This window comes from Castor canadensis, chromosome 11 (genome assembly GCF_047511655.1).
Source record: "Castor canadensis chromosome 11, mCasCan1.hap1v2, whole genome shotgun sequence".
Taxonomy (NCBI): domain Eukaryota; kingdom Metazoa; phylum Chordata; class Mammalia; order Rodentia; family Castoridae; genus Castor; species Castor canadensis.
This window is the reverse complement of record NC_133396.1, coordinates 21,723,025-21,748,310: the sequence shown is the minus strand read 5'-3', so window position 1 is coordinate 21,748,310 and position 25,286 is coordinate 21,723,025. Positions and strand designations below refer to the sequence as shown.

Below are 25,286 nucleotides of genomic sequence, written 5' to 3'. Positions count from 1 at the left end.
GTACTGGGTTCAACCTCCACAACCCCTCCCCACCCATAGATTTCAATTATTATTGGTACAATATTTAAAATATCATTGAAATTTTTAACTACTAACTTTATCATCTGTGTGACATTGGGGAAAATTCATTTCCTTGTGCCTCAATTTCTTCATTTATAAAGTAAAGATCATAAAGTGAACTTCCTCACAGGATTAAATTAGTTAAACATGGAAAGTGCTTTGAAAGTGGTCCCTTTGTGGAAATCTCTCAACAAGTGTCAATTGCTGCTGCTGTAATAGTCTGACTGTTTCAACAAATTTATATGTTGAAACCTAATCCCCAACATGGCAGTGCTGAGAGGAGAGAACGTTTGGAAATGATAAGGCACAAGGCTCCAGCATGGTGAGTGAGGTCATCACCCTCATAAAAGAGATCAAAGGGAGCATGTCTGCCCGTTCTGCCAAGTGAGAGCACAGCTTTCCTCACCTCAGCCACAAGGACACAGCAAGAGGTGCCATCTATAAAGCATGTGAGCCTTCGCTAGACACTGAATCCCCGGGTGCCTTCATCTTAAACTTATCACAATAGAAATAAATTTCTATTTATAAATTATCCAGTCTAAGGTATTTTGTTATAGCAGACTGAATGGAATAAGACATTATCATTATTAATAATTACTCTGGGGAATTCACATTCCCAGAGTAAAGCTGTATCTGTACAAACTAATTTAACTCTCAAAAGACATGACTGCATACTGGATGATTTTCATGTGTGAAAAGTCCACGTCCAATTCAGTGAAAGAAATGACCCTGATCATCCTATAACTGTGAGTCCAGTTCAAGTCTTGGCAGAGATGGAATGATTAGTACGATGGGACCTGACCTTCTCTTTTACCCATGTGCCACCACAGCCAGGGCACCTGTGCCTTTCTGTGCACTGTTACATCTACAAGGCTCTTTCGACTCATGGATGAGACTGCACAATTCAGGAGGAATCAGGCAGTTGCTGCTTTTATTTCAGAAGAAGGCATGGGGCACAGAGTGTGTTTTGCTTTATCCATAAACACAATGAATTACAGGTCAACATTTAAAAACTCGGTCCAAGCATTTTTGCCTTACAGCAAGCTGTACAGTGTCTCGTGTAAACCCCACAATTAAACTCTGACTGTTCACCTGTGATGGTTATTCTATTGCTGACAGCAGTAGCTTTGGAAAGAGGTAAAGGTAAGGAACAGCATAACAATGTTTAGTCACTAGGCATTCTACTTGATGTTCCTCAATCCCTTCCCACCTACGGTGGCTATGCTTTATGCTAATTTTCACTTATTGCATGCTCTCTGCCCCCATACATGGCTTTGACAAAACACAAGCCTTAGGAGAAAAGAGGGAGGAACAGGAGTGAGGTTGGGGCGTGCATTGCAAATGTTCTCGTCAAGTTCACCGTCCCTGAGAAGCCCCACTTCCTCTGGGCAGAGAGCATGGGTACAGGTCAGAGAGGTCTGGGCAGTGCAGACTCTTGACAAGAGCATCAGCCCCACAGAAGAGAAATTTAGGTGACAGCCATAGCACCACATGGAAGGGCACAACAGGGATGGTTTAGAGAAAGTAAGGAAAGAAAGTTTGTTTCTCTAAAACAAACAAAAAAATGTCTATGTATATGATGGGGACTTCATTCACAGTTCCATCTTGGCCATTAGCTATGGTTGGCTTGTCTCATGAGTTATCCAGAGGCAAGTTATACTACCCTTCTCCTAGCAACACCTCAAGATCCTTTGTTTGGTTTCCCTGCATTCTGACCTCAGAAGAAACTGTACTTATTTTTCAAAGGAAAAAAAATGTAAAGATGTTTCCCAAAGTAAGCTCTCTTTGGAACCCTTGACCTTTCCTTTTTTTCTTAAATAGACACTTCCTGCCTTTCTACTATGATGTCTTCTATTATTTACAAATATTAAAGTCAGTTTTTTCAACACTTAGGATAACTTAGAATCCTAAATATAAATGGGAACATAATACCTTTGCAGATCAAATGAAGACAAAAGGACTTGTCAAGGGAAAAGCACTGATGAGGGAGCCCCAAGGGTATGGAAACAAGAAAGCTGTCTGAGAGTTAGATCAGAAGTCAACATGGAGTGGATGGTGGCACAGAGAAGCAAAGTCATGTTGAGGACACAGGACAGGTCCTGGGTGGCCAAGACTCCATGATAATTTGGTTGAGTATGTTGATACACTGAAAGTAGATCTGGTGAGAAAACTGAAGGAAAAGCCAGGTAATGAAAGAGTCCACCCAGACACAGCCCCATGAGGGAGAATCCTGGCCCACAGTTAAGGAAATCCAATCTGTGGCTGGTCCATGTGTTGGAAGTGCACATAGAATGATGGATGGTTAGAAGCAAGGGTTGGAGTGAAATGTTTCATTCCTGTTCCTTACTTCTTAACTCTGCAATGCTGTAAGTTACCCATTTCTCTGTGTCTCAGTTTCCTTTTCTGGATAATGAGGCTAATAATCAAGAAGATGTGAGGACTAAATAATCTATATGAATACCTGGCACTGTACCTAACACAGCAGAGGGAGAGAGAGAGAGAGAGAGAGAGAGAGAGAGACACACACACACACACACACACACACACTGATTGCTGCTATAGTTCAGGTGGATTTATCAGGTCATTACAGCCTAATGTCACTGAGCATACCATCCTCCACCCATCTGCCTTCCCTGCTCTACTTCTAGTCTCATCAATAGCAATTTTATTAATTGGCTTCCCTATCCCCATATCAGTACCAAGAGAACACACTGGTCATATTGTCCAAATACTGGGATCCACACAGTGGCTGTGACTCTGTATGACACTGAGTGTTTGGGAATTCAGATGTACAGACCAGTCTCCTAGAGATGTGTTCACCAAGTCTCCAGGACTCAAAGATGGTGATGATGGCCTGAGTGCATCCGTTCCGGCCCCAACCCTGCCTTGGCATCACCTTGACCTTTGCCTAGACATGCTACCCCTGGCCAAGCACATCTTACCTGTGACATGGAGCTTTTCATCGCTGACCTCGGCCTTCAGGTAAATCCGCCCCCTCTTCTCTGTGTGATCCATTCCACAGAGGCTGGGGACGTTTATCACACACTGCTTGTGAACATTCATGTCGCAGGCTGTGAATCAAGAAAGCCAAGGGTAAGGCTGGCCATATGGACTGACAGTACTTCCTCTGTGTTTTTGGTATATGCACAGACGTGGGAGTGAGTTACCCCCTAACTTGCTACTTTGCTATAATGTTTTTGGTGACATAAAGGACTGTTAGCAGATGTCCTTTCCAGCACAGGCTTCGTGTGAGTGACAGTATCCTAAAAATATTCATTCCATATTTGCTCAGTCTTCACCAAACTAAAATACCTCAGTTGTTCTTCTGTAACCATTTCAAATATTTAACAAAATCCACTCAGGTAAATGTGTACAAAGCTCAGACTAATTAAGTTTATGTACACACAAGCATATAATATGCAAATTTTAAACAGAGGATACTTTTTGCCAAAGAATTCCTTCTGCCTTTCTGAGCTCACTACTGAGAAAGTGACAATCTGTGGGCTGAGTATAGGAAAGTTAAAAAAAATTTTTCTTTTCCTCAACTAACCCAGTATTTTCAAGAAGGTGTAAGTACACTTTTTTTTTAAGAACTTGTGTTTGATATTTTAAACCTGTCTTCAATATTTAAATATTATTCCAAGTAAAACAAATACACGCCTGGCATAAGCCATTTCTTACAGCTGACATTATGTGGGTGAGACGGGCGGAGGATAAAAAAGATCAGTCTTATTGCAATGAACCAAAGCAACCCTGAAAAGAACTCCAAAAGCTGACTGCAAACATGAAATTGTGTAGGAGTTTAAGCTCTACCCTCCTGCTACCTTCAGGCTTCCTGGAGGGAAGGATGGCCGCTGGGATTTCACAAACCCTCCCTGGGATGCTAACAAAGTCATTCTACAGTCTTCAAGGTGGAGCCTTCCTATCCTTTTCATTTCCAGTATTTGATTTGAAGATGACAACGTAAACTGATCAGTGGTTTATGAAATTTTTTTAGTAGTGGAACCAATTTTTCAAGCAGAATCCTAATATGTAAACAAGATGAGTGTTATTAGCACAAATTTAGTTAATAAATTCAAATTTATACCATTTAGTTATTATAAGGACAGCCAGTAAAGCCAAACAAAATCCTAAAACAGCTGTTAAGGATGCTAGTTGATATTGCTAGGGTATGTCCCTCAAAAGTTTGTATGTTGGACACTTACCCCCAAATGCACATGATAATGGTATTTGGAGGTAGGACATTTGGGAAGTCATTAGGATTAGATGAGATTGTGAGGGTGGGGCTCCCAGGATGGCATTTGTGGCTTTGTCAGAAGAAGCAGCAAGATCTGGTTTGGCAGCTTGGTCTGTCTTTCCACATGAGGCCTCTGCCATGTTATGATGCAGCACCAAGCCCTCAGCACATCCAGAAACACAAGGGCATATGCCTTATCAGCCCAGTAGGCCCCTCAGTTGAGTGGATGTGACAGGAGACACTTGATTCTGAGTTCTGCCCAGGAGTGAGGATGGCAATATAACCTCTCCAGTGCCTCACTTGGTCAAGGTTGCATGGAAGTAACACATTCAGGTGTTCATTTTTGTTCCGGGTTTTAAAATAGTTAAAGGTATATTTATAAATGCACTTAGAATTAGTACTTGTAGAGACCCTGAAAACTGAATCTTTGGAATCCCAGGGTTTCTTGAAACATATAAGGCCACTGGCCTGGGAGATAACAAAGTTTACATTAGGCTGTTAAACTGTATAACTTTATGAGGAAGGTCAATTCCTGTGTTCTGAGAAACTCTATAATACCCTCACATATATTAATTTTTTATATATTGTGTTTGTTCCATGTAGGATATAAATACAATACTTTGGCCACTGTAATAGTCATTAATGAATGAGACCATGCTGCAGGTTCCATAATATCTGCCTGTCTATTAGAAAAACAGGCTTTGCCATTGCCTTTTCATGTCCTAAGAACATAAACTTTTATTCAAATGAATAGCCTGGGGAATCTCATAATTTAAGAATTAGCAAAGCAGAGTTTCCACAGTTGTTTTTCTTTTCTCCTGGCATTTGTTGGAGATGGAAATGAGACAAAAGAGGAGGATGGAAAAGGACTCCTGTCCTTCTTGTCAGAGGTCCTTGGTGATTTCATCTTGAGCTGGTCTGCTCTAAATCTGATCTGTTTATGAACAGGCAGGATGAGTGAACTTAAGTAAGATGCTATCCTGGTTTTTATGTTCATTTTAGCTCCAGTTTTAAGGAGAGCCTCCTGGATTTTTCCATAGTCCACCCACTAATTAGAGACATAGAAAGATAATGACTGTGGTTGCTTAGCTTATTTTTTGAAGCCAACCAAATGTGGAATCTGGAGGTGGGGAGTTTTCTTTGGGGTTTGACTAGCCTGCATTTTATAAGGATTGAAGATTTCTCCCATTTAAAAAAAACAAAACAAAACTGACAGTACCCACTTACTTCATTTATAAACCAAGTGCTTTTTTGGCTCATAATTAGGCAAGTAAGTAGTTTAATAAGCCAGAACTTGGACAGAGGAGAGATTCTACACTGTTCAATTTGGTCTGCATCTGAACCAATTCTCTCTCTTGATGAATTGGTGTTGAGAAGTTACCAAACCTTCAGCACTCAGTAAATCTGGGCATAAGCTGCAGAGCTTCACTATCTACTGGAAGAGAAAACTTACTTACTGTCACATTTCATCCCTTGGTGGATAAGTCCATACAGCAGCGATCCACAGTGATCACAGAAGGTGGGGCTTCCATAAGTGTGGATTTTAAATTTGTGCTTGCTTCTGGGATCCTGCAGAGAGAAGTACAATGCTCATTCCAGGCATGAAAAGGCCACAGTTTTGGATTAAGTCAAGCTCATACCCCATATCTACTGTCAAGGTTCAGTAACACCAGACTTTGTACTATTCTCTAAAGTCATACGATGGGTGTCCATGACATTGCCATGTCAGATTTCAGTGTAACAAATACCCATGTTTCCTCTCTTCGTGGGGTGTAATTTGCACATACCATCGTAATGTTTCCACCAAAGCTATCACTTCTGCTGGGTGCTTATGCAGTTCTCTGTCCCCCAGGCACCTAGCAAGCTGAACTGAATAACCCTCGATCTGGATCCTTTGGGAAATCTCTTGTACAAGTTTTCCAGACGCACAATACGCTGTGAAACCAGATATATGCCCAACCTCACAGGATCAGAACTGCTTCTAAAGTATTATGAACATTGGATGGGGACACTCCAGCGTGGTTAGATAAAAAGTGGAAATGCACCAGAATTACACTTCCTCTATCACTGCCACAAATTCATTACCTTTTCTAGCAGACCCCACAATGTGCGACGGTACCACTAGACATCTGTTTTCCTAAGTAAAGTCTGTGTTCCTCAATTCACAGATAGATTACAGACAGGGATACAAAAACTCTCTATAATAGGCCATAGTGGCTCAGAGCCTGGATTCTGGAGTCTCTCTGGATTCTGCTATTTTCCAGAAGCATGAACCTGGACAAATGATTTATCTTTTCTGCCTCAAGTGCAAACTGGAGAATCAATAATACCTGTCTTATGTGGTTGCTGTGAAGACAAAACAAGTCAATCTGTAAAATGCTTAGAGGGCTGCTTATGCAGGCCGAGTGTTGTGTAGATAGAGTAGGCAAGCTTTCTGGCTTCTTAGGCCCCTGTCAACCAGCCAAGGAGAGGGCTGAATCAAATGATCATTTTGCTTTATTTGAATTACAAAACAATTTCATACTCAACAGGTATACATGAGGAACCATCATCACTAAATGCTTCCTCCCAAATCACTCTGTGGTTTGAGCAGCTATAAAGATGGTTGAACCAACTCAATTAAGGAAGACCACATTGGGGTAGGGTTTGGAGAGAGACAGGAGACCAATAACTCTGTTTAGATACATTAACCCTGAGCTCCTCTGTAGTTCAGGGTTTCTCAAGTGCAAAGAGACACTAAAAAGGATGTCCTTGGCTTTGACTTTCTAAGGACCTAGGTACCAGTGACCTAAGAAGATTACAAAGGTGATATTTGACTTTATAAGATAATTTGCCTTTGGTTGGCTTTGGAACCTAAAAGCTAAGTCACATATATGCTAATGAGTGAATATGACTACTTTTTAAAGGCATAGACTAGAAAATTCTGAAATACTTCAATCATGCAGGTAAGTCTAAAGAACAGCAAAGAAAACCCTCATGGTGCACTACTTGGATTTAATAGAGGTGAGCAAGTCTCCCTGTTTTTCACTGTAATATTACTACCCTCATTTTACAGAGATGTGAATGACCTTTCCAAAGACACAAGGCTCATGAGTCAGAGTTGAGATTTGACCACCATCTGATTCTTTTCTTAAGAGCTTTCAAAGATCTACCCAGAATGAGGATCTGGCTCTTACCATATTTTTTTCATTTTTATATTTTCAACACAAATTTTTTGGAAACAAGTCAACCACCTGTTTTATAACTAAAATTTTATTGGTACACAGTCATGCACATTGAGTGGCATAGTTTCTGTGTCTACAATGGTGGAGTAGAGTTCTTGTGACAGAAGTAGTGTGGACCACAAAGCCTAAAATATTTACTATCTGGCCTTTTCAGGAAAAGTTCATCTATCACTACTTTAGGACAATGGTTTTGAACATGCCATCCCTACACAGCATCACATCACCTGGAACCTGTTAGAAATACAAATTCTTTAGCTTCTCCCCAAACCACCTAAATCAGAAACTCTGGGGGAAGAGCCTTTTAGGCAAAGTTTTTCAGGCTCTGCACGTGATCTAAGATTGGCAGGTATATTAAAGACTAAGAACCACCATTTTAGAAGGTCATTCAACATCCATTTATTGAGTACCTAACAGGTACTAGCTGACTAACAATATTCCTGCAGCAGGTCACTAGTTTGCCTTCTAAATGTCTCCTTCAGTGTGTAAAAAAAAAAAATTCTCCTTGAGAAACTATTTTCCTGAGCAAGTAGTAGCTGTGAAGATGGAGTGATGTAAAACCTCAGATTTCCACTATTCAAACGGCCCTCCAATTTCCCCATAGCCCAGACATGAGGCAGAATGCTAAAGAAACAGGGTGGCGTCAGCACCAATTAACAGTACCCATGTTGACAGGAAAGGTTGCATCCTACACGGTGAAGGGCAAAGAAGATGCTGGGGGAAAGAAGCAACCAGTTTCTCTGCAGAAATGAGGCATCAACAATTGGCAGTAAATGAAGGATGGCAGCTCACTCTGAGCTCTCTGGAATATGTGCAGGCACGGCAGCCCCAGGGTGGCTGTCATGCCAGTCGATTGTCACACAGATCTCTACTGACATGGCACACAGCAATGTGCTTCACTTTTCAGGAGAATCTCCACTCTTATTCTTCCTACACTCATATACATCTTCGGGTACAGTTGGGTTGGGAGGTGTAAGAAAAGAGGAAGCCATTGCTTCCACCTCCTGCATAAGTCTGCAGAATCACCAACGCCCAGAGTCTTTCACTTCTGAAATTCACATGTGGCCACAGATGCTGCTTATGACACAACAATCGTTAACACCATCATCTGTCTGTTGATTATCCAGCGTGTGCAGATGCTTTACAATACCTAAGATCACTGTTGAGAACAAGAGTCTCTTGAGAAAAGAATATTTACCAGCATTCTGGAGACCTGCATTCTGACTCCAGCCCTGACATAAACTCTGCAACCTTGAAGAAGTCATGTCACTTACTTATAAAGCAGAAGTAAAACCAGTCTGCCCTAAGGGTGAGGCTCAATTCAAGGAGCATATGAGAAAGGTTTACAAATGCAAGAGATTATCACATTATCCTTGGAAGTAAACTTTGAGGTGGCCAAGGTTTCTCCCTCAAGATGTCAGTAACTTGGGTCTGAAGAGAGGAACAGAAACGGTAGGCAATGTCAGTCCTCACTGGTAGTCAGGGTGGGAGCCACAAAGGCAGAAGGCAGGGGACTTTTTCTTCGGTCCAGCATTCCTGATCCCTGTACCTGTGCCTGGCCTTCTAAGGAAGTCACTTGGTAATCACCCTAAGTGGTGACTATGAAACTGCCCACTGCCCAGACCATCCTATGCACTGTCCCCACTGTCAGGATGACTCAGTCACCTGTACCATAGAAGTGGAAGGCAGGAATATGGAAGCTCTCCCAGTCTAATTAATCTCACCCAGTCTGACAAAAGAGCACAGTGTTCACTAAAGAGCTGTGTGTGACTCATGATTTGCAGAGAGCCAGTGGAACTAAAAATCTCCCAGGCTCTCTGTTTCTATCAATAGCAACTAAAGACAATGCATTTTACTTCTTTGGGCCTTGATTCTTCATCTGGACCCTGAAGGTATGGGAATGGGAACAGCATTTTTAAACAATACTTCACCAAGCCCTAAGGTTGCCAGGAGGTGCCTGAGGCTGCTGAGGAAAGGGGATAGAAGAAAGAAAAAGAGGGAGGCCACTGCTAACATGAAAGTGAAAAACAATTGCACTTGATGGCCTCTTAGATTTTGTCTTGCTATTAAAAACAAAACAAAAACGTTTTTACTTTGAAATCATTTAAGACTTGCAAGAATTTGTAAAACTAGCATGGCCTGTTCCTGTATGCTCTTCATCCAGCTTTCCCCAGTGAGAATATCTTATATAACCACAGAAAGTTAGCAGAACCAGGGCATTGCTATTGCTACACCACCAATCAAACTACAGATTTCAGGGCTCACTAGATTTCCCATGCATATACCAAGGCAAGGATTTTCATTGTAAAACTTACGAATTAAATATAACGTATACTGAGTATGGAATACAGTAATGTTTGCTGGGTAGATATCACTAACTCAAGGAGAACGGCACCAAAAGAACATCTACTTGTTCATGAAATCCATAGCCTACTATGGATCTCACACGATGGGGTAGTGGGAGGATGAGCCCAATGATCCATCCAAGAAGTAGCATCAGAAAACTCTTCTCTAAGTATAAGAAACACATGTTGTTCCCAAAGTCTTCTGACCAGTTTTCCACAAGAAAGTCATTTCAAGGCCCAGGCTGGCAAAGGGCTCAGTCAGGTGTGCAGTCAGCCTGGGTCATGACAGACTGAAAGTTGTGACAGCTGTGGGTTTCCAGGTAGTGGTGGAACCTGTAGGGAAAGACAGACAGCAGAATCCCAAGACATGAACTGTTCCCCATTGGCCAGAGAGCAGGTTTTGTGATAGTCGCCCAATAAATCATGGCAATGACTCCTGGTGTCCAGAAGGCTCTGGATAGCCAGGAGATGGGTGGAGAGAAGTGGGTCCTGGAGAAGTTGAAGCTTAGGTATGCCCATGTCCACTTGTCCCTGATCCTCAGGTTCTGAGTTGCCCTGGAACTCTCTTTTATATTCATAAGCCTTGGAACCCAAGCCTTCAGTTGGGTGCAGTCCCCTAGGCTTCTTTCCCCATGTCTTCATGTGTGGTGGCTTCCACCTGCCATAGCCATCTTGTGTCAAGACTCCACCAGCTGGAACACCTACCGAGGCAGCAAGTTCCCACCTCCTCAGGAAGCTGCTCCAGATGTCGCTACCAGATTCAATTCTTCTCCCCTGGCTGACCTTCCTGAGCATTCTACTCTGTCTTCTACATGCTACTTACTTCATTCTTCTACTCATGATAATGACTTATTCTGTCTACTTCCCTTTCATTTTTTCATCACACACCCCCCCACACACACTGACCTGACACTAAAAGAAAGGTCCTAATAGACACTGCTAAATTAGCAACTGTTTCAAAACCAAGAATGAACATGAAGTTTTAATGTTTATCTCTGAGTTCTCTGAAAACCAAAGCAAGAAGAGAAGAGAAACATAGAAGGGTCCCTGTGTACTGCATAGCTGCTCAAGTACAGAATTCTATCTGGGAATCCTCTAAAAATAATTTTGTCTCTCACATGATGGGCCTTCACCAAAACTGCATGAAAGCAAGTACCAAGTCCTTAACAAAGTGCATTTTCATCAGTGTTTGCTTGAGGGTTCTAGACGAAGTTATCCCATATGTGAGTTATGGCAAGTTTGCCCATATTCAGTACCACAGAGAAATGGCGGTGTATCATGAGTCTTCTCTACTATAAAGTTAATAGTATTTTCCTTATAGTAAAATGCATGGAAATGTTACTTTTTTCTTCTCAGGCACTGGCAGCGTCTTGTTAAGTGGAGTAGGAAACCTGCTGTCATGTGTCAGAAGCCTGATATTACTTTATAATAAAAGGAGGAAACATTCAGTTCAGACACTTCAGCATATGTGTGGCTTGTGGGAAATGATCGTCTCGAGTAAACTACTTTCCATAGGCGCAAATGAAATCTGAATTTCTTACCAACCCCTCCCCCCCCAAAAAAAAACAACCAATGAAAAATGCAAGCCCTATAGGAAGCATCTGCTAGCTAGTTTCTCATTTCTTAACTTTATAAACAGCAATGCAATTAGCCGTCCTTGGAAACACTTCTCAACATTCCCATCAAGACTTTTCAAGGCTTTCTTCAGCATCAGCGGCAGGAGCATCATTACCACTATCATTTGTGGCTGATTAAAAAAAACAAGCCCGTGGACCTACATGCTGACTGAGCTGGACTTCCCAGATGCCTCTGTGCTGGACTGTCTATGACCATCCAGAAGGCAATGTGTTCTAGGTAACTTTGCAATCACAGTATTTGAGGATGGAGAACAGTCTAGCAATGTGCAGTGAAGCCTCTAGAGGAACTGCCATTCCCCACGCTCCAGGGGCCAGGTGGCCAGTGATGGTCTGTGGTGAGGAAGTGTGTATGGGCACAGACGAATGCTTCACATGCCCTTTTAATTTCATGAGCAAAATAATGGCTAGAGGACATCCTGGCTAGCATTTTCCATCCATATCTGAATGCCTCTAAAATGCCCTGGAGTTTTTGTGGCGGACCAAAATACTTGTCCTTGAGGGCTGAGGTTCAGGCTTGCAGAGTTTCTGGGCAAGACTGCTTTTAACACAGTCAAGTTCTGCGGCGTGACTTCCTCAAGTGCCTAGAGCACTGTGGCTTCTTCAAGCTGCTCCCTTAAATACCAAGAAAATTTCCCTGTTTTCACCATCTGATGCGTTCCCGTGAATCATACTTGTAAGCCAGGCTGGGGTCTAAATGTCACCCACATGCTGACTACATAAGCAACACCAAAAACACTGCTCCAAGGGTGAAGCTGGCATCATTACTGTGATCTGAATTTTTTTTTTAGAAAGCAGGCTTTTTTTCTTAACTAAGAGACAAGAAATTCCTATTTTTAAATTTTTTATTAACAAAAACTTGAAAGTCTTACCCAAACCAGGGTGATTTCATATAACTTGGGTATCACTGTAATAAGCACATTGTATCTCACATACTAAGAGGGCTTCCATCATCTTTTTCAGGCTGCTAGGTCAGCCTGGCCACTCTCCATTTGGGCTTCAGAATGTATTTTGCCTTTGACCAGATTGGTATCCTTGTATGTTGCCTGTTCTAAGAAAGAGCAAAGGAGTTTCCATTTCTAGTGACTTAATTTTTGATCTGTAATGTAATTCTGTCTTATCTTGATGAATACCAGTCATCTTTACAGTTGAACCATTTGTTAAATCAGTCTTTGCTAGTAGAAGGATTTGCAAGATCCTTTGTCCAACTAAGCAAGACGCTCTGTCATTAAATGTGAAGCCACAGTCTTTAAAAAAAATTCTAGACAAATCTCCACAGTGAGGCAATGACTAAATAAACCATAACATATTTATACTATAGAATGAGACACAGCAGTTAAATCAAATGAGCTAGACCTTTCTGTAACAATATGGACTAATTGCCAAAATCTATTGTCTCATGAAAAGAGCAAGTCACAGAATGGAACATAAACTAGAATGACATGTCAAAAACAGAAGCAAAACTATCCCCACTCCACTGAACATTGATTTCTCTAGATTTGCAAGTGAAATGCCTCTGGGGAAGTGTAGGGACAGTCAAATTCAGAGCTGAAAGTGAAAGGAGACTTAACATTACCTGAATAGATTTAAGTAAAAAAAAAAAAAAGGTATTTGTGCATTTTCCATGTTATCCAAATGACCATGAAGCCCAGCTGAACACCTTTGGTTACATTTCAGCTGCCTCATGAGATGCACTGGAGGGAGAGCCTGTGCAAGCTGGAGAATCGGAGCACACCTGCTGTGTGTGATAATGAATGGGCTCTGCATGCAGTTCTAGAGCAATATGCCAAGAAGGTATCTCTATGCAGTAACTATGAAGGCATCTGGCAGCACCAGTCATCAACACAACTGAAATCTTAATTGAAAGCTCTATGACTAACATCTTCTGATTTTTTAATATAGGAGTTTATAGGTCATCACCATCTCCAGACACTGATATACGTCCTCTCCATTACAGTTTTCAAATTCCAAAAGACTCTCTGATCTAGTTTGGAATTAATGATGCTAAAATAGTCTATTTATTTATTTAATTGTTGTGTTGGGTGGGAGTACACTGTGGCATTCACAAAAGTTCTTATACTTGAGTTCATTCCCTTTACCACTCCCCTTTAAAATAATATATTTATAATGTGTAAATATTCACATCATAAAGCCTAAATATTATTTGCTAAAAATAAGGTTATTTCCTTGTTTTCTATCAATCTTTTCATTTTGCTTAAAAATTTATGTACCTACTATGTGCCAGATGGTGAAGATGCTAGATGGGACTTAGGTCCTGTCTCACTGGAGAGAGGCTCCATTATGGGGCATAAACAAATCACTCTAAGTTCAGTGGTTAGACACAGCAAACATTTATTTCTCACTCTTTACTTTGGGACCCTCTTTACAGAGAAGCTCAAGGCAGAGGAAAAACAGAAAGGGCAGGACTCTTAAATGCTCAAGAGCTCTTAAATCCCTTACTCAGAAATGGTGTCATTATTTCTGCTCACATTTCATTGGCCCAAGCAAGACATGTAATCAAGCTAAAGTCAACCAGGCAGGGTGATATGTCCTCCCTGAGAAGGGGCAGCAAACATTTTGAACAATATCATCATTAGTAAAAACCCTCAGGAAGCTCAGCATCTCTTGCCATTTTCTATTATTTGGTAAAGAACAATAGAATAGAGTTGGAGGTTTAAGCCCAAGTGGAAATAATTTTAAGTTGGCGATGCCAAACAGAACCATCTCCCCTTTAGATATGGTAAAAGCTTGGCAGTGGTAAAGCAGTAATAACCAACCTCAAAATCTCACTGGTTTTCCACCACATTTACTTTTCATCCATGTAACATGTCAGTGGCTACAGGGTAGGAACACTTCCCTGCTCATCCCAGCACCGTGCTCATGATAGAGGCCAAGGAACTGAATAGCACAATCTGTAATCCTTCTTGCAAATGGGGACCTCACTCCCCTTGGCCAAGTCTGATTCAGGGTGGTGGATGGTCTGCTTCTAGGGAGGAGCTAGAAGCCACACAGCAGTGTGTGGGGATCTATGGTCCTCCTATAAGTGAGGTGACAGTGGAGGAGGACAGTAAGAGTCTTCTGCTGATACTACTTTATTTCTTTATTTACACTACATACTTAGGAGTTTATGGGAGTTTTTATTTCAAAGACAAATCATTATGTTCTTCCCTATTATCATTCATACTGTCTCCTCCAAGGGAAATCATTTAAATATTATAATTCTTTGCTTATTCAATTAAAGTGTGCTAGCTACTTTAACAAGGTTTATGATAACCTGAAGAATAATAATCTTGGCAGGAAAGTCTCACATTTAAAAAAATGTTATTTTTTTTAAAAAGTTTTTATGTGGAAGTAGTTTTAGACTCATGAATTATAAAAATAGTGCAGAGAGTTTTTGTGGACCCTTCATCCAGTTTCCTCCAATGAAAACATCTTTGTGTGTGTGTGTGTGTGTGTGTGTGTGTGTGTGTGGTACAGGGGTTTGAACTCAGGGTTTCATACTTGCTAGGCAGGCCCTTTATCACTTGAGCCATTAAGATGAAAACATATTACGATTAATACTACATGATCAGAACCCTAAAACAGGCATAGACATTACAATGGATTTTACCAGTTTTTACAGGCCCTCATTGTGTGTGGGTGTGTGCATAGTTCTGTAAGGTTTTATCACATTCTGACTCATGATATAAGACTGTATCTACCACCAAGAAGCTCCCTTGGGCTTTTCCCCTTATATCCGTATCTTTGCTGTTTCTAGCTCCGACAACCACTGATTTGTTCATTAATAAGAATTTTATAGCATTTTTTAGTACCAAACATGTTCACATTAATTAAGGATTTGGTTACCTGCAATACCATAGTTTGAAAGGAAAATAAAAAAGGAACACAGGAAGTAGCTTAATTATGTGGACCTCTGCCAGCCCGGTATAAAGTTGTATGTCTCCTTTAAAAATTTATGGCCAAGTGCTATCTGAGAACAAATCAGAGATAAATGGAAACATATTATTTGAGAGACTCTACAATCCCATCATCTTTGTTTAATCCAATAAAGACCGAATTGGATTGTTGTGTGAGGTGACTCATCCGCCATTTTGTGATAGTCTGGAACAAATTTTGAAGGCTAATGTTTGGTAGTAGCTAGCTAATATGCCTGAGATTTCACATTTACTTTTATCAAGGACTTGAAAACGCATAACATTATCTGCAAGGCGGCTGACTTTTATGCCTTGCTATAATGTTGGAAGGTTCCCCAGCACTGGTATTTGTTCATCTGATTAAATACAAAAGAGTCAGAAAGTGTAACAGTCTTTTTGTGACTGCAAAGCACAAATGGGCAGGAGCCTTTCTTAGGTAACTGATTCTTTATGCAGATTACTTGTTACTCCCTAGAGATTTTTTCCAAAGCAGTAACACTCTCCTAGCTGTGGGTAGATACACTAACTTTCTCATGTGCACTGATCTTGGTTAAAACCTTGCTTTATAAAAATGTACAGTTTATGATAAAATATTAATTATTCTAGTCTTACTTGTTATTAAATTTCATTGTTTACATGTTTATTTACATAGGTAAAATGTATTCATTTTAACAAACTGTATGAGATTTATTCATTTAAGCAAAACTAGATAGTTTTGTTGAACTAACTAGTTTTGATAAAGTTGAAAGAAACATATATACATTAACATTTTGGTATATTTCATTCAACAAAGATATGGGAGCAAGAGAGACAGGAGTGGGAGGATGGGGGAGAGAAAGACAGGAGCAGAGTACTGTCTTAGTGATCATACTAAATAGCTAAATAGCTATTAGCTAAACAGATCATACTAAATAGCTTTTTTTTTTAAGTTTATCTTAAACATTTTTCCAAGGCTTTAAATATAAAGCCAGATCTAGCTGTGATCAAATATCAGATCTAGCTGTGTGATAGTTCACTGTATGGTTGTATTAATCCTCAGTTTCTAGACATTTAAGCTAGTTCTAATTTTTCATATCTTAAACAACTGTACCACAAACATTTAGGAGCAAGAGTCTTGTCAGTTCCTTGGGATAAAAGCCAGAAGTGTAAATCATGGGCCAAAGAGAAGGACATAAAATATTAAATTTAAGAGCTATCCATCCTGATAAGGCAGGGTCTGTCTCATGGAGCAGCTCTGGTGGTGCTGGATAGCTGCTGAGCCTTCTGGATAAGCTAGAAAGTAGCCACTTTTCTATCTTAGCAAACAAGTGATGAACTAGCTCTTGGGCTTTCTTGACTTTAGTTAGATTTGGGCATCTGTCCATGGGTCAGGCTTCCCCATCTGCTCAACAATCATTCAAAGCCCCCTCAATTGATGGTAGACATTTTCTTCTCTCCAACTGAAGCAAGATCCTCACTCCTCAAGAGTTTATTGTACCTTTGTTCCTTTTTCTAAAATTTGGAATTAAGAAACAGGGAAGGTTCTATATATATATATATATATATATATATATATATATATATTTTTTTTTTTTTTTTTGGATAGTGAATCTTCAGCCAATTGCTACTTAAGGAATGAATGCCATGAAGCAGAACATCTTACAAATTAAACAAACAGAAATATGTATTTCTAGCCTGCTCTAAGTTTCTTGGGATCTTAGTTTCACACTAATGCACTGGATTGGGTTTTATAGACGTGACTGGGTAAAAAACCCTTTCACCTTGGTCTTCACTCATGTGTCCCTAGGACAGGTGCACAGTCTTCAGCTTAGATATCTTCTGCCTCTAACGTGGCACTTTCCTTCCTCATTTCTGTCCCAGCATCTCTACATTTGGTTGCTGTGTGCTGGTGGCTGTGCCCCTCCTCTCTCTCTCTTTCTTTCCTTAAACAATAGGAGGCAAAGCTAATGCACTTTCCTCCAACTGTGACTTTAAATGCATCCAAAGCGATGCCTCCAGACTCATCTAAAACAGTGACAAAAATAGTAGTACTTGCGGTAATGCCCCCAGAAACCTCCAATCCTACACCTTAACCCACTGGCACTGTTTGTTCAGCGCTTGTAAAAATGAAAAGCTTGCCTTTAGGGTGGCAGAAACCTACAAGCAAATCTGAAACTCATTTTTTTTTGTTGTTCTTTTAACACAAATACTTAACAAAAATATCATTGTGAATATGCTAATATTTCCACTAGTAGCAAACAATTGTGCTAAAATCAAAGCAGAAAATCCATGCTATTTACCAAACAAATGTTTAATGGTTAGTGCTCACCTTTCCCCTCTGCCAAGGGAGGCTATGAAATGGTGATGGGAAGGAAGAAAATGGGGAGAAGTGTGGCTTTTAAATGAGTTTGCCCATAGGCCTCAGAGGATAACGTTCTTTTTATTCAGGGATACAGAAACACTCTAATGGCTAGTAAAAATTATTTTTCTCTGTAAACCAGTTTAATGTTAGAAAAGTTCAGTATTTAAAAGGGAAATACAACAAAATGAAATGGTAGCCTACAGCCTGTGTAAGCAACTTAAAGGCAGTCCCAGACCTCCTGTGTGCCACCTTTATGCCAAGGGTCCATCATTTCCAATAGGAACTTTCCCCTTCGTCCAGAAGGGAGGAGGGAAAAGGAAGTCAGGTAAATTTAGGGTCCACCTTGTCTCCAAGGGGCTTGCAATATTTCCTTATATCTTATAATATGATCATGGAGGGTCAAAGGATAGTCCCCAGTTTAAAGACAATTAAACAGAGGCTAAGAAAAGTAAACAATTTAACCAAAAACCATGGCTAGTGAGTGGTAGAATCAGGACTTTAAACCATACCTTTGACACAGTTAATGGGCCCAACTCTGTGCTAGATGCTAAGCTAATACTGATCCTAGGAATACAAGAGGCATCATTCTCGCATCAGGATAAATAGCCATACACAGTACAGATGCCCAAACATTTCTTTTCCCAAGTCACTCAAATGGACAGAGAACAGAAGGCAAAAAGATACAATGTCAAGAAGCGGCCCATCACGACATTGAAGTAAATGATAATGGTACCTTTTTCTGTCTCCTTTCTTTTCTTACTATTGCAAATGTGTTCAGGATGGAGGAGAAAGACAGGTCCCCTTAAATTCCACTGGAGGGGAATAGAATGATATCAAGGGATGCCAGTCAGAAAGTCTTCAAGTTTGTCACCACAAGAGTAAAGAGGAACCTTGCTGTCACTGCACTGATGAATTTGGGTTTTAAAGCATGCACACCCCCACCCTCACTCCTCAGACCCCTCACAATAGTCTGCTCCAGAAAGGCTGAGTCAGGTTTAGATTTTATTCAGCCCCCATAGTGTGTGGTATTCAAGCATTCTGCTTTTTCTGCAAAGGACTTTTCTATTGTTTTTTTTTTTTTGTTTTGTTTTTTTGGTCAAGTCTACAGCATTTGACAATCAGACAAATGAAATATCACAAAGAACCTAACCAGTATATGCAAGTGGATATGTTCTATACACATAGGAATTTCAGCAGGAAAGTAGTTTCTAATGTAAAATAGCAAAGGAGACTTTCTTGTGATCTACAGAAAACAAAGGATTTGCTCATCAGGAAGATTAACGAGCAGGTGCCAGGTTAACAGCACCTCTGGCAATGACGGGAATGTTTTATATCTGTGCTGTCCCCTGTGGCTACTGAGTCCCAGAAATGTGGTGCTTTCTACTTTCAATTCATTTACATGTAGGTAGATGCAGGAGGCTGGTGCCTTCTGAACTGGACAATGCAAATTTAGAACTTTCTTCCCAGGGACACTCATCTGGTCCATGAGCCCTTAATTTACTCCTTCCCCAAACCACAAGGGCAGATATGTCCTTCCAACTCTAGGGACTAAACAAGCACTGCTTGGGTCTTCCTCTTGCACTCGACCTTTCATGCTAACCCCATGTTGCCATCTGAAGCCAGCCTTAGATCCACTTTTATATTCTCCTGGTGGCTTCCTTCCACCATCTACCTCCACCACACTCCCTTCCTGGCATATGACACTCCTTGCTCAAAACCCTCTAGCAACTACCCATTGCCTTCTTAGTTCAGCCACACTTTGGCACAATCTAACTGTCCAACTTCCTTAGCCACTATAGGACTCCCCACAAACTTGCCTTGGTATCTTAGCACCCAGCAACCCCTCCTGCTATTGGGAAAGCCTCTCCTCTTCCCACACTGCTTCATTCTAAACCGCTTCAAGGACCCCTCTCCAGGCTGCCTCTTCCCTGAGGCTTTCTCTGACTGCCAACACTCAGTTTCTCTCTTTTTATCCCACAGCCTGTACTCGCCACATCTCCCATTTTCTAAGTATTTATAAAGGATCTTTGTTACTTGTTTTCTGAATACATCCTTTATTTGTCCTCACCTCAGGGCTTCTGCACTTGCTGCCAGTCCATCTAGAACACAGCACCCCAGCTCTTCCCAAGGATGTCTGGTTTGTCATTCAGGACTTAGCTCAGCTATCACTTCCTCCTTTCCAGTGTTTTTCCTCAACACTTCTATCTAAGGAGCCCTCTAGATAGTTCCTATGACAGTATCTTCACTTCTTCACATCACATAATCTGAAATTATCTTTCTTATGTCATTTTTATTTGTATAAATTCTGCATTTTTTTCTTTAAAATGCAAATTCCACAAGAATTTGAGAGGGGCCTTGTTGGCCTTGTTCCCAGCTGAACTTCTAGTCACAGAATAGGGTCTTCACAGAAAGCACACTCTTCCCAAGCATCAGTGGAATGAATAAATGCTGAGTTCCCTCCAAGAGGACAGTGCCCCGTGGGAGATCAGGGACTACATCTAGACATTATGGGAGCTCAATACATATTTGCTGAAGATCATGTCAACAGTGATGCTTAGTCTAAGCTAGCTGTTGCCTTCAACCCATTACCCACCACCACCCCCCAACCTAGCATGAAGGGAAGTGAGTACAAATTAGCCTCCAGGCCTCTAAACAGACCTCTCACCTATTAGTACATGTCTGTCTCTTTTGAAAAGCCTGCTGCATGTGTAGGTAAAACATCTGGCAGGACAATATTTAAGAATGGAATAATCAAGTCATAGTTACATTGATATGTTTAGGAAAATTCTAGATCTGTTATCTGACAAGTGATACCATAGGTATTCTGGTGCAAGGAGGGAGCAGTCAACTTCTTCTGCTGAAGAAACAGGATGTGGTGAGGCTTTTCCACCAGTAGAAGACAGAAACTGTCTTAATCTGTCCTCTAGGAAATGGGCAGAGAAGGCTGAGTGTGGCATGGAACTTGCAGTGTACTTCTCACACATCAACAATGTCCTGGGGAAGGTCAGTTCCTCGAATTCATAGAGTTAAGTCACCTGAGAAGTGTTACTCTGATACTTTATTTTCAGGGGGATAACAGTTTCCTATATTCTGTTTAGGAAAGCAGAATCCTAAGGAAAGGGAAATATCACAGGTCGGGTCTGATTACAATCCACTTGTTTTTGTTTTTTAGTACTAGTGTTTGAATTCAGGGCTTCACACTTGCCAAGCAGGTGCTCTACTACTTGAGCCATGCCTCCAGTCCTTTATGCTTTAGTTATTTTTCAGGTAGGATCTTAAGTTTTATGCCTGAGGCTGGCCTGGACCACGGTCCTCCGACCTTTGCCTCCAATGCAGATGGAACGACTGGTGCAAATCACCATACCTGGACTTCAATGTTGGGATGGTCTCTTGCTAACTTTGCCCAGGGCTGGCCTCAAACAGAAATCCTCTCAATTGCTGCCTCCCCTGTAGTTGGGATTACAAACATGAGCCACTATACCTGGCCTTATTACAATTCACTTAAAAATCCTTTGCTATGTTATAATATATGTTCTTGAGCACAGAGGAAATGAAGTGAGCCATCTTCCGGGGCTTCCATCTCCTCTGCTGGGCTAAGGTTTGGTTGTAAACGTATCTGTTTGTAATCAGCTTTTTTCTGTTATCTTTAATCTCATTGCCCAGATTATAGCTGGAGAGGACCACTGTTTGCATACAATTAACTATAAACAACTAAGAATACATGAGTGGTCTTCAGAAAGGCTGCTGTTGTATTGTTGCGCTTATTACTCTACCTATTTTTTAAGACTCTTTTCCTAATGTTGACTCTCTGAATTGAGTTGCAAAACCCTGCTAAAGTTCAACCTAGCAAAGACGTCTGAGAATCAGAAGTTATTTTGATACATCCAAAGACATGGCTTCCAGTTTTCCTGATCACTTCTAGAACTGATAAGTACCTGGAGAAGGTGCTAGTTCTTGCTTTACTTGCCATTCTCCAAGGTTACTGTGACATTTTCAAAGAAAATATCTGATCTCTTACAGGTGTCTGTCCTGAAAAATGTATCCTTACTCAACGAATAAAGAATATATTTTTCACAATGTTTTCTCTCAACTCCCACTCTAAAAACCATAGATTTTCATGAAGACATGAAAAGAGTCCTACCTCTTAAATGAAGCAAATAATCATTGGTTGAATGCTAAGTCATCAAACAGGTGGTAGGATTGTAATAGATTTACTATAATAAACTTAGAGCAAAGTGTATCGCTAAGCACAAGAAATAGTAAATGGGGTTTGCAGGTCCCCATAGAAGAAATGATTACATTTTTAAGGCCTCAATGGCATTTATCATGATGTTGTTTAGTTTCCAATGGAAATACTTTAAAGACACACCCAAATTCTAAATCTTACAGTCTTCACAAGAAAATGTCACTAAATGTAACTCAAATGTCTAGCCATCCTTCTGGGTTGGTTCTGTTGGGTTGTAGTTCCAAGAGGTCACTGAACAGCTCAATGGATCCAAACTCTCAGGAACAGAAGAGCGCCTCTCTTCTTGATGGACATCAAGGTCAACCTGAGTCTTCTCTACAGAGAGTGGTACCTCTGAAGACAGGCTCTTGGTGGTTAACATAGGAGCAGACACACTAACTACTAAGTCATTGTCAGAGCTTGGTTAAACTTGTGCTGATGTTGGATAAAGACTTATTTTTACCCCACTGCCAGAGGACAACTTCATCATGGAACTTCAGAGCTGAGTTATTTTCAGATGCTCCATGATAAAATACATTCCAAGCCTCAAGGCTATTTTGTTAGCTGTAAGACAGATCTATTTCCCCTCACAAAACATGCACAGAATAATTAAGAAAAAGGTTGGGCAGAAATTCCAACTCTCTAGGGACAGTAAATGTTTGTACACTTCCTGTAGACTGGCCACAGTGAGCGATCTGGACAGGACACATACCATGTGTGGTATCAATGGGCCATTGCAGATGCACTCAGTTTGACTCCTTGGAATTAATCAGTTTCCACCCACTGGACCTGAATTCCCTCCCATAGCAGACACTGGCAGAACTCGACCCAAATTGATTCTTCTTTTCACCATGTGAATAGATTATACTTTGTGGGAATGACAACAGATCCAGCTGACAAAATACACTTTTCAGGTTCTCTTACAGCTACAGGTGGTTTTGGCCACCTGTTGGGCCATGCTCTGGCCAAGAAGATCTGTTGGGTACTTTTAGAAGAGTTGTATTATCCTGTTATAGTCACCTCTTTGCTTGCTCTTTTCCTCGGTCTACCTGGAGGTAAAACAGCTATTTTCTGGCCACAGAAAATTCTACTCCCTCTTTGGAAGTGGAACTTTTGAGCAATAATATTAAAGAGGGAGGTGATTTTTCAAAATCTCAAAAAACAGGCACCAGCTAATGGAGGCTGCTCAATGAACAGCTGAGCAGCCATGTGAATTCTACCCATTTTGTCAAGTTTTCACTATTAGAAAGCAGCAGAGTGGATGTTTCTCTTCTGCTGTTCACATGAACAAACCACTGAGGAAGGCACGTATTTTGAAAGTGATACGACCCACTGTGCATGGACCACATGTTTCTGGATCTGTGTTATCTATGACCCCATTGTGGTCACTGAAGGGAATAAGTGAAAGTCAGTGTGACTAACTTCAAAGTTGTTTGGATTTTTAAAAAATTACCCCCAAATACCTATTTTCCTAGATGTCTTGGGGCTCAGTAACAACCACTGGCATCATTCGTAATCTAGTGCCTCTTGCATTGCTTTGAAACTCACCATGGGATTTGGAGGGCAAAGAAGTGGGGGGAGGGGGTTGTCTTCTAAACCTTACAGCCGTGTAAGGATTACCCCACTTTTCTTTCTCCTTCCCTCTCTTTCAGAGACTTAAAAGAGACAATAATAAACCTCTTCAAACATCTGCTTAATGAGGTTTTGCCTTGAGACACTGAGTGGGAGAGAGAGAAGAGATTGGTTTCAACACAGTTGAGCTTTGCCAAAGCCCATGGCTCTGAGGAAATCACACCAACCACATTACCATCCCTCACAGGCTTTCATTTCATGGCTAGAGATAATGATATTCATTTGAGGAGCACATTATGCCCTTCTGTTGCATATACAAACCAGCCTTAATGGATATTTTTTATAACTTCCCAGGGGGAAAATAGGCCATGTGAAAGTGCCAGGCATCCAACTGTCACTTCCTTCCAGGGGGAAAAAAAGCCAGCTTTTGCTTGCTGTAGAAAGCTCCTTATGCTTTCATCTACACACTTGGCTTTAGGGCTTCCCCAAAACTGTAGTCTTCTGGAGGTGATGACTGCCAGAATCATAGACCAATTTGGTCCCAGATGAAGAGAAAGAAAATGAGCAGAGAGACCAGGGTGTTACCTTTGTAACCAGCGCTAACTTCATCATCCAACAGCTAATGAGACAGACTCAGTGAAGAACCATGACTTTTGCCAGTCTACAGAACTAGTCTCCTGATCTGAGGTTCTCAAATTGGCTTAGACTACCAGATCAAGATGCCAAGACTGTGATTTTGTTTTTTAATCCATAAGCCTTACTTTCTCAGTTGGGGAGGAAAGGGTATATGATATTTGGGGCTAATTATGCTTGATGAGATCAACCTCCCTCATATGGGTTCCCCCTCCTCATCTACTTCCCAGGAAAAGTCTAAAAGTTCTAGGAGTTAATAAAAGAAGACTATGAAGATGGATGGATAGAAGGATGAATGGATGGAGAGATGGAAGATGGGAGGGGAGGAGAGGCGGCAGGAACACCACCACCACCTGAGGAAGTTGGGCACATTTGCCCTAGTTGTAATTCTCCTCTTCAGATATTCAGGAAAGGTCTATGTCTAATTGCAGCCTAGCCCTGCAGAATGCAGGTATGTAGTTCACAAGGAGAGCATGTACCAGAATATAAAATTGCTTCAGTCATATTCTTTTATTTAAATCCCTAAGTAAGGTCTCAAAGGCTGTATTTCCTTGTGACTCGATGTCTGCTACTTATCTTTGAGAGCCCCAGAGCTATCTCAAAACTGTGCCTGGTAGCTATGTAAAGTTTTCTGAATCATGATTTTAAAACTTACTTTTTTAAAAAAATTACTAATAGGCCTCCTAATAATCTTTATACACACACACACACACACACATATGAATGAAATACTTGTAATTTGTATACAGAGAGACATACATACTTACAGAAAACCAGACGAATGAATGGACACAAGAATGAATAAGTTTACTTATTCATCTCAACATCTCCAGGACAAGACTCTTTCAATAATGAAGTTATTCTTGACTTAAAAGTGAATGTTGCACCTGCTTTTTCTGATCCTACTCAAATAGTGGACCAGGTTAGGTCAACTAAACTGTGGTGACACAAAGAGTTTTGGCACCAGAAAGGTCTTGCAAAATTAGCCTATTGCCTCTTGGTCTGACAACATCTCCATATAGTTCATTGTAACATAAAAGAAGTTCTTATTGTTCTAGGCAGTGATAAAAGTGTTTTATTTCAAATGTTCTCTATGTTCACTAG

The 25,286-nt window shown here is 40.8% G+C and overlaps 1 protein-coding gene across 3 annotated transcripts in view; it reads right to left on the bottom strand.

Annotated features, from left to right (window-relative positions):
• Prkca (protein kinase C alpha) overlaps window positions 1-25,286 on the bottom strand; it is a 405,865-nt gene that overhangs the window by 130,029 nt on the left and 250,550 nt on the right. For all 3 annotated transcript variants that reach the window (XM_020165212.2, XM_074045803.1, XM_074045802.1), the window contains 2 exons: window positions 5,755-5,866; window positions 3,003-3,131 (listed from right to left, as the gene is read on the bottom strand). In XM_020165212.2, the coding sequence (XP_020020801.1) occupies window positions 3,003-3,131; window positions 5,755-5,866 (241 nt within the window). The remainder of the gene's footprint in view (window positions 1-3,002; window positions 3,132-5,754; window positions 5,867-25,286) is intronic.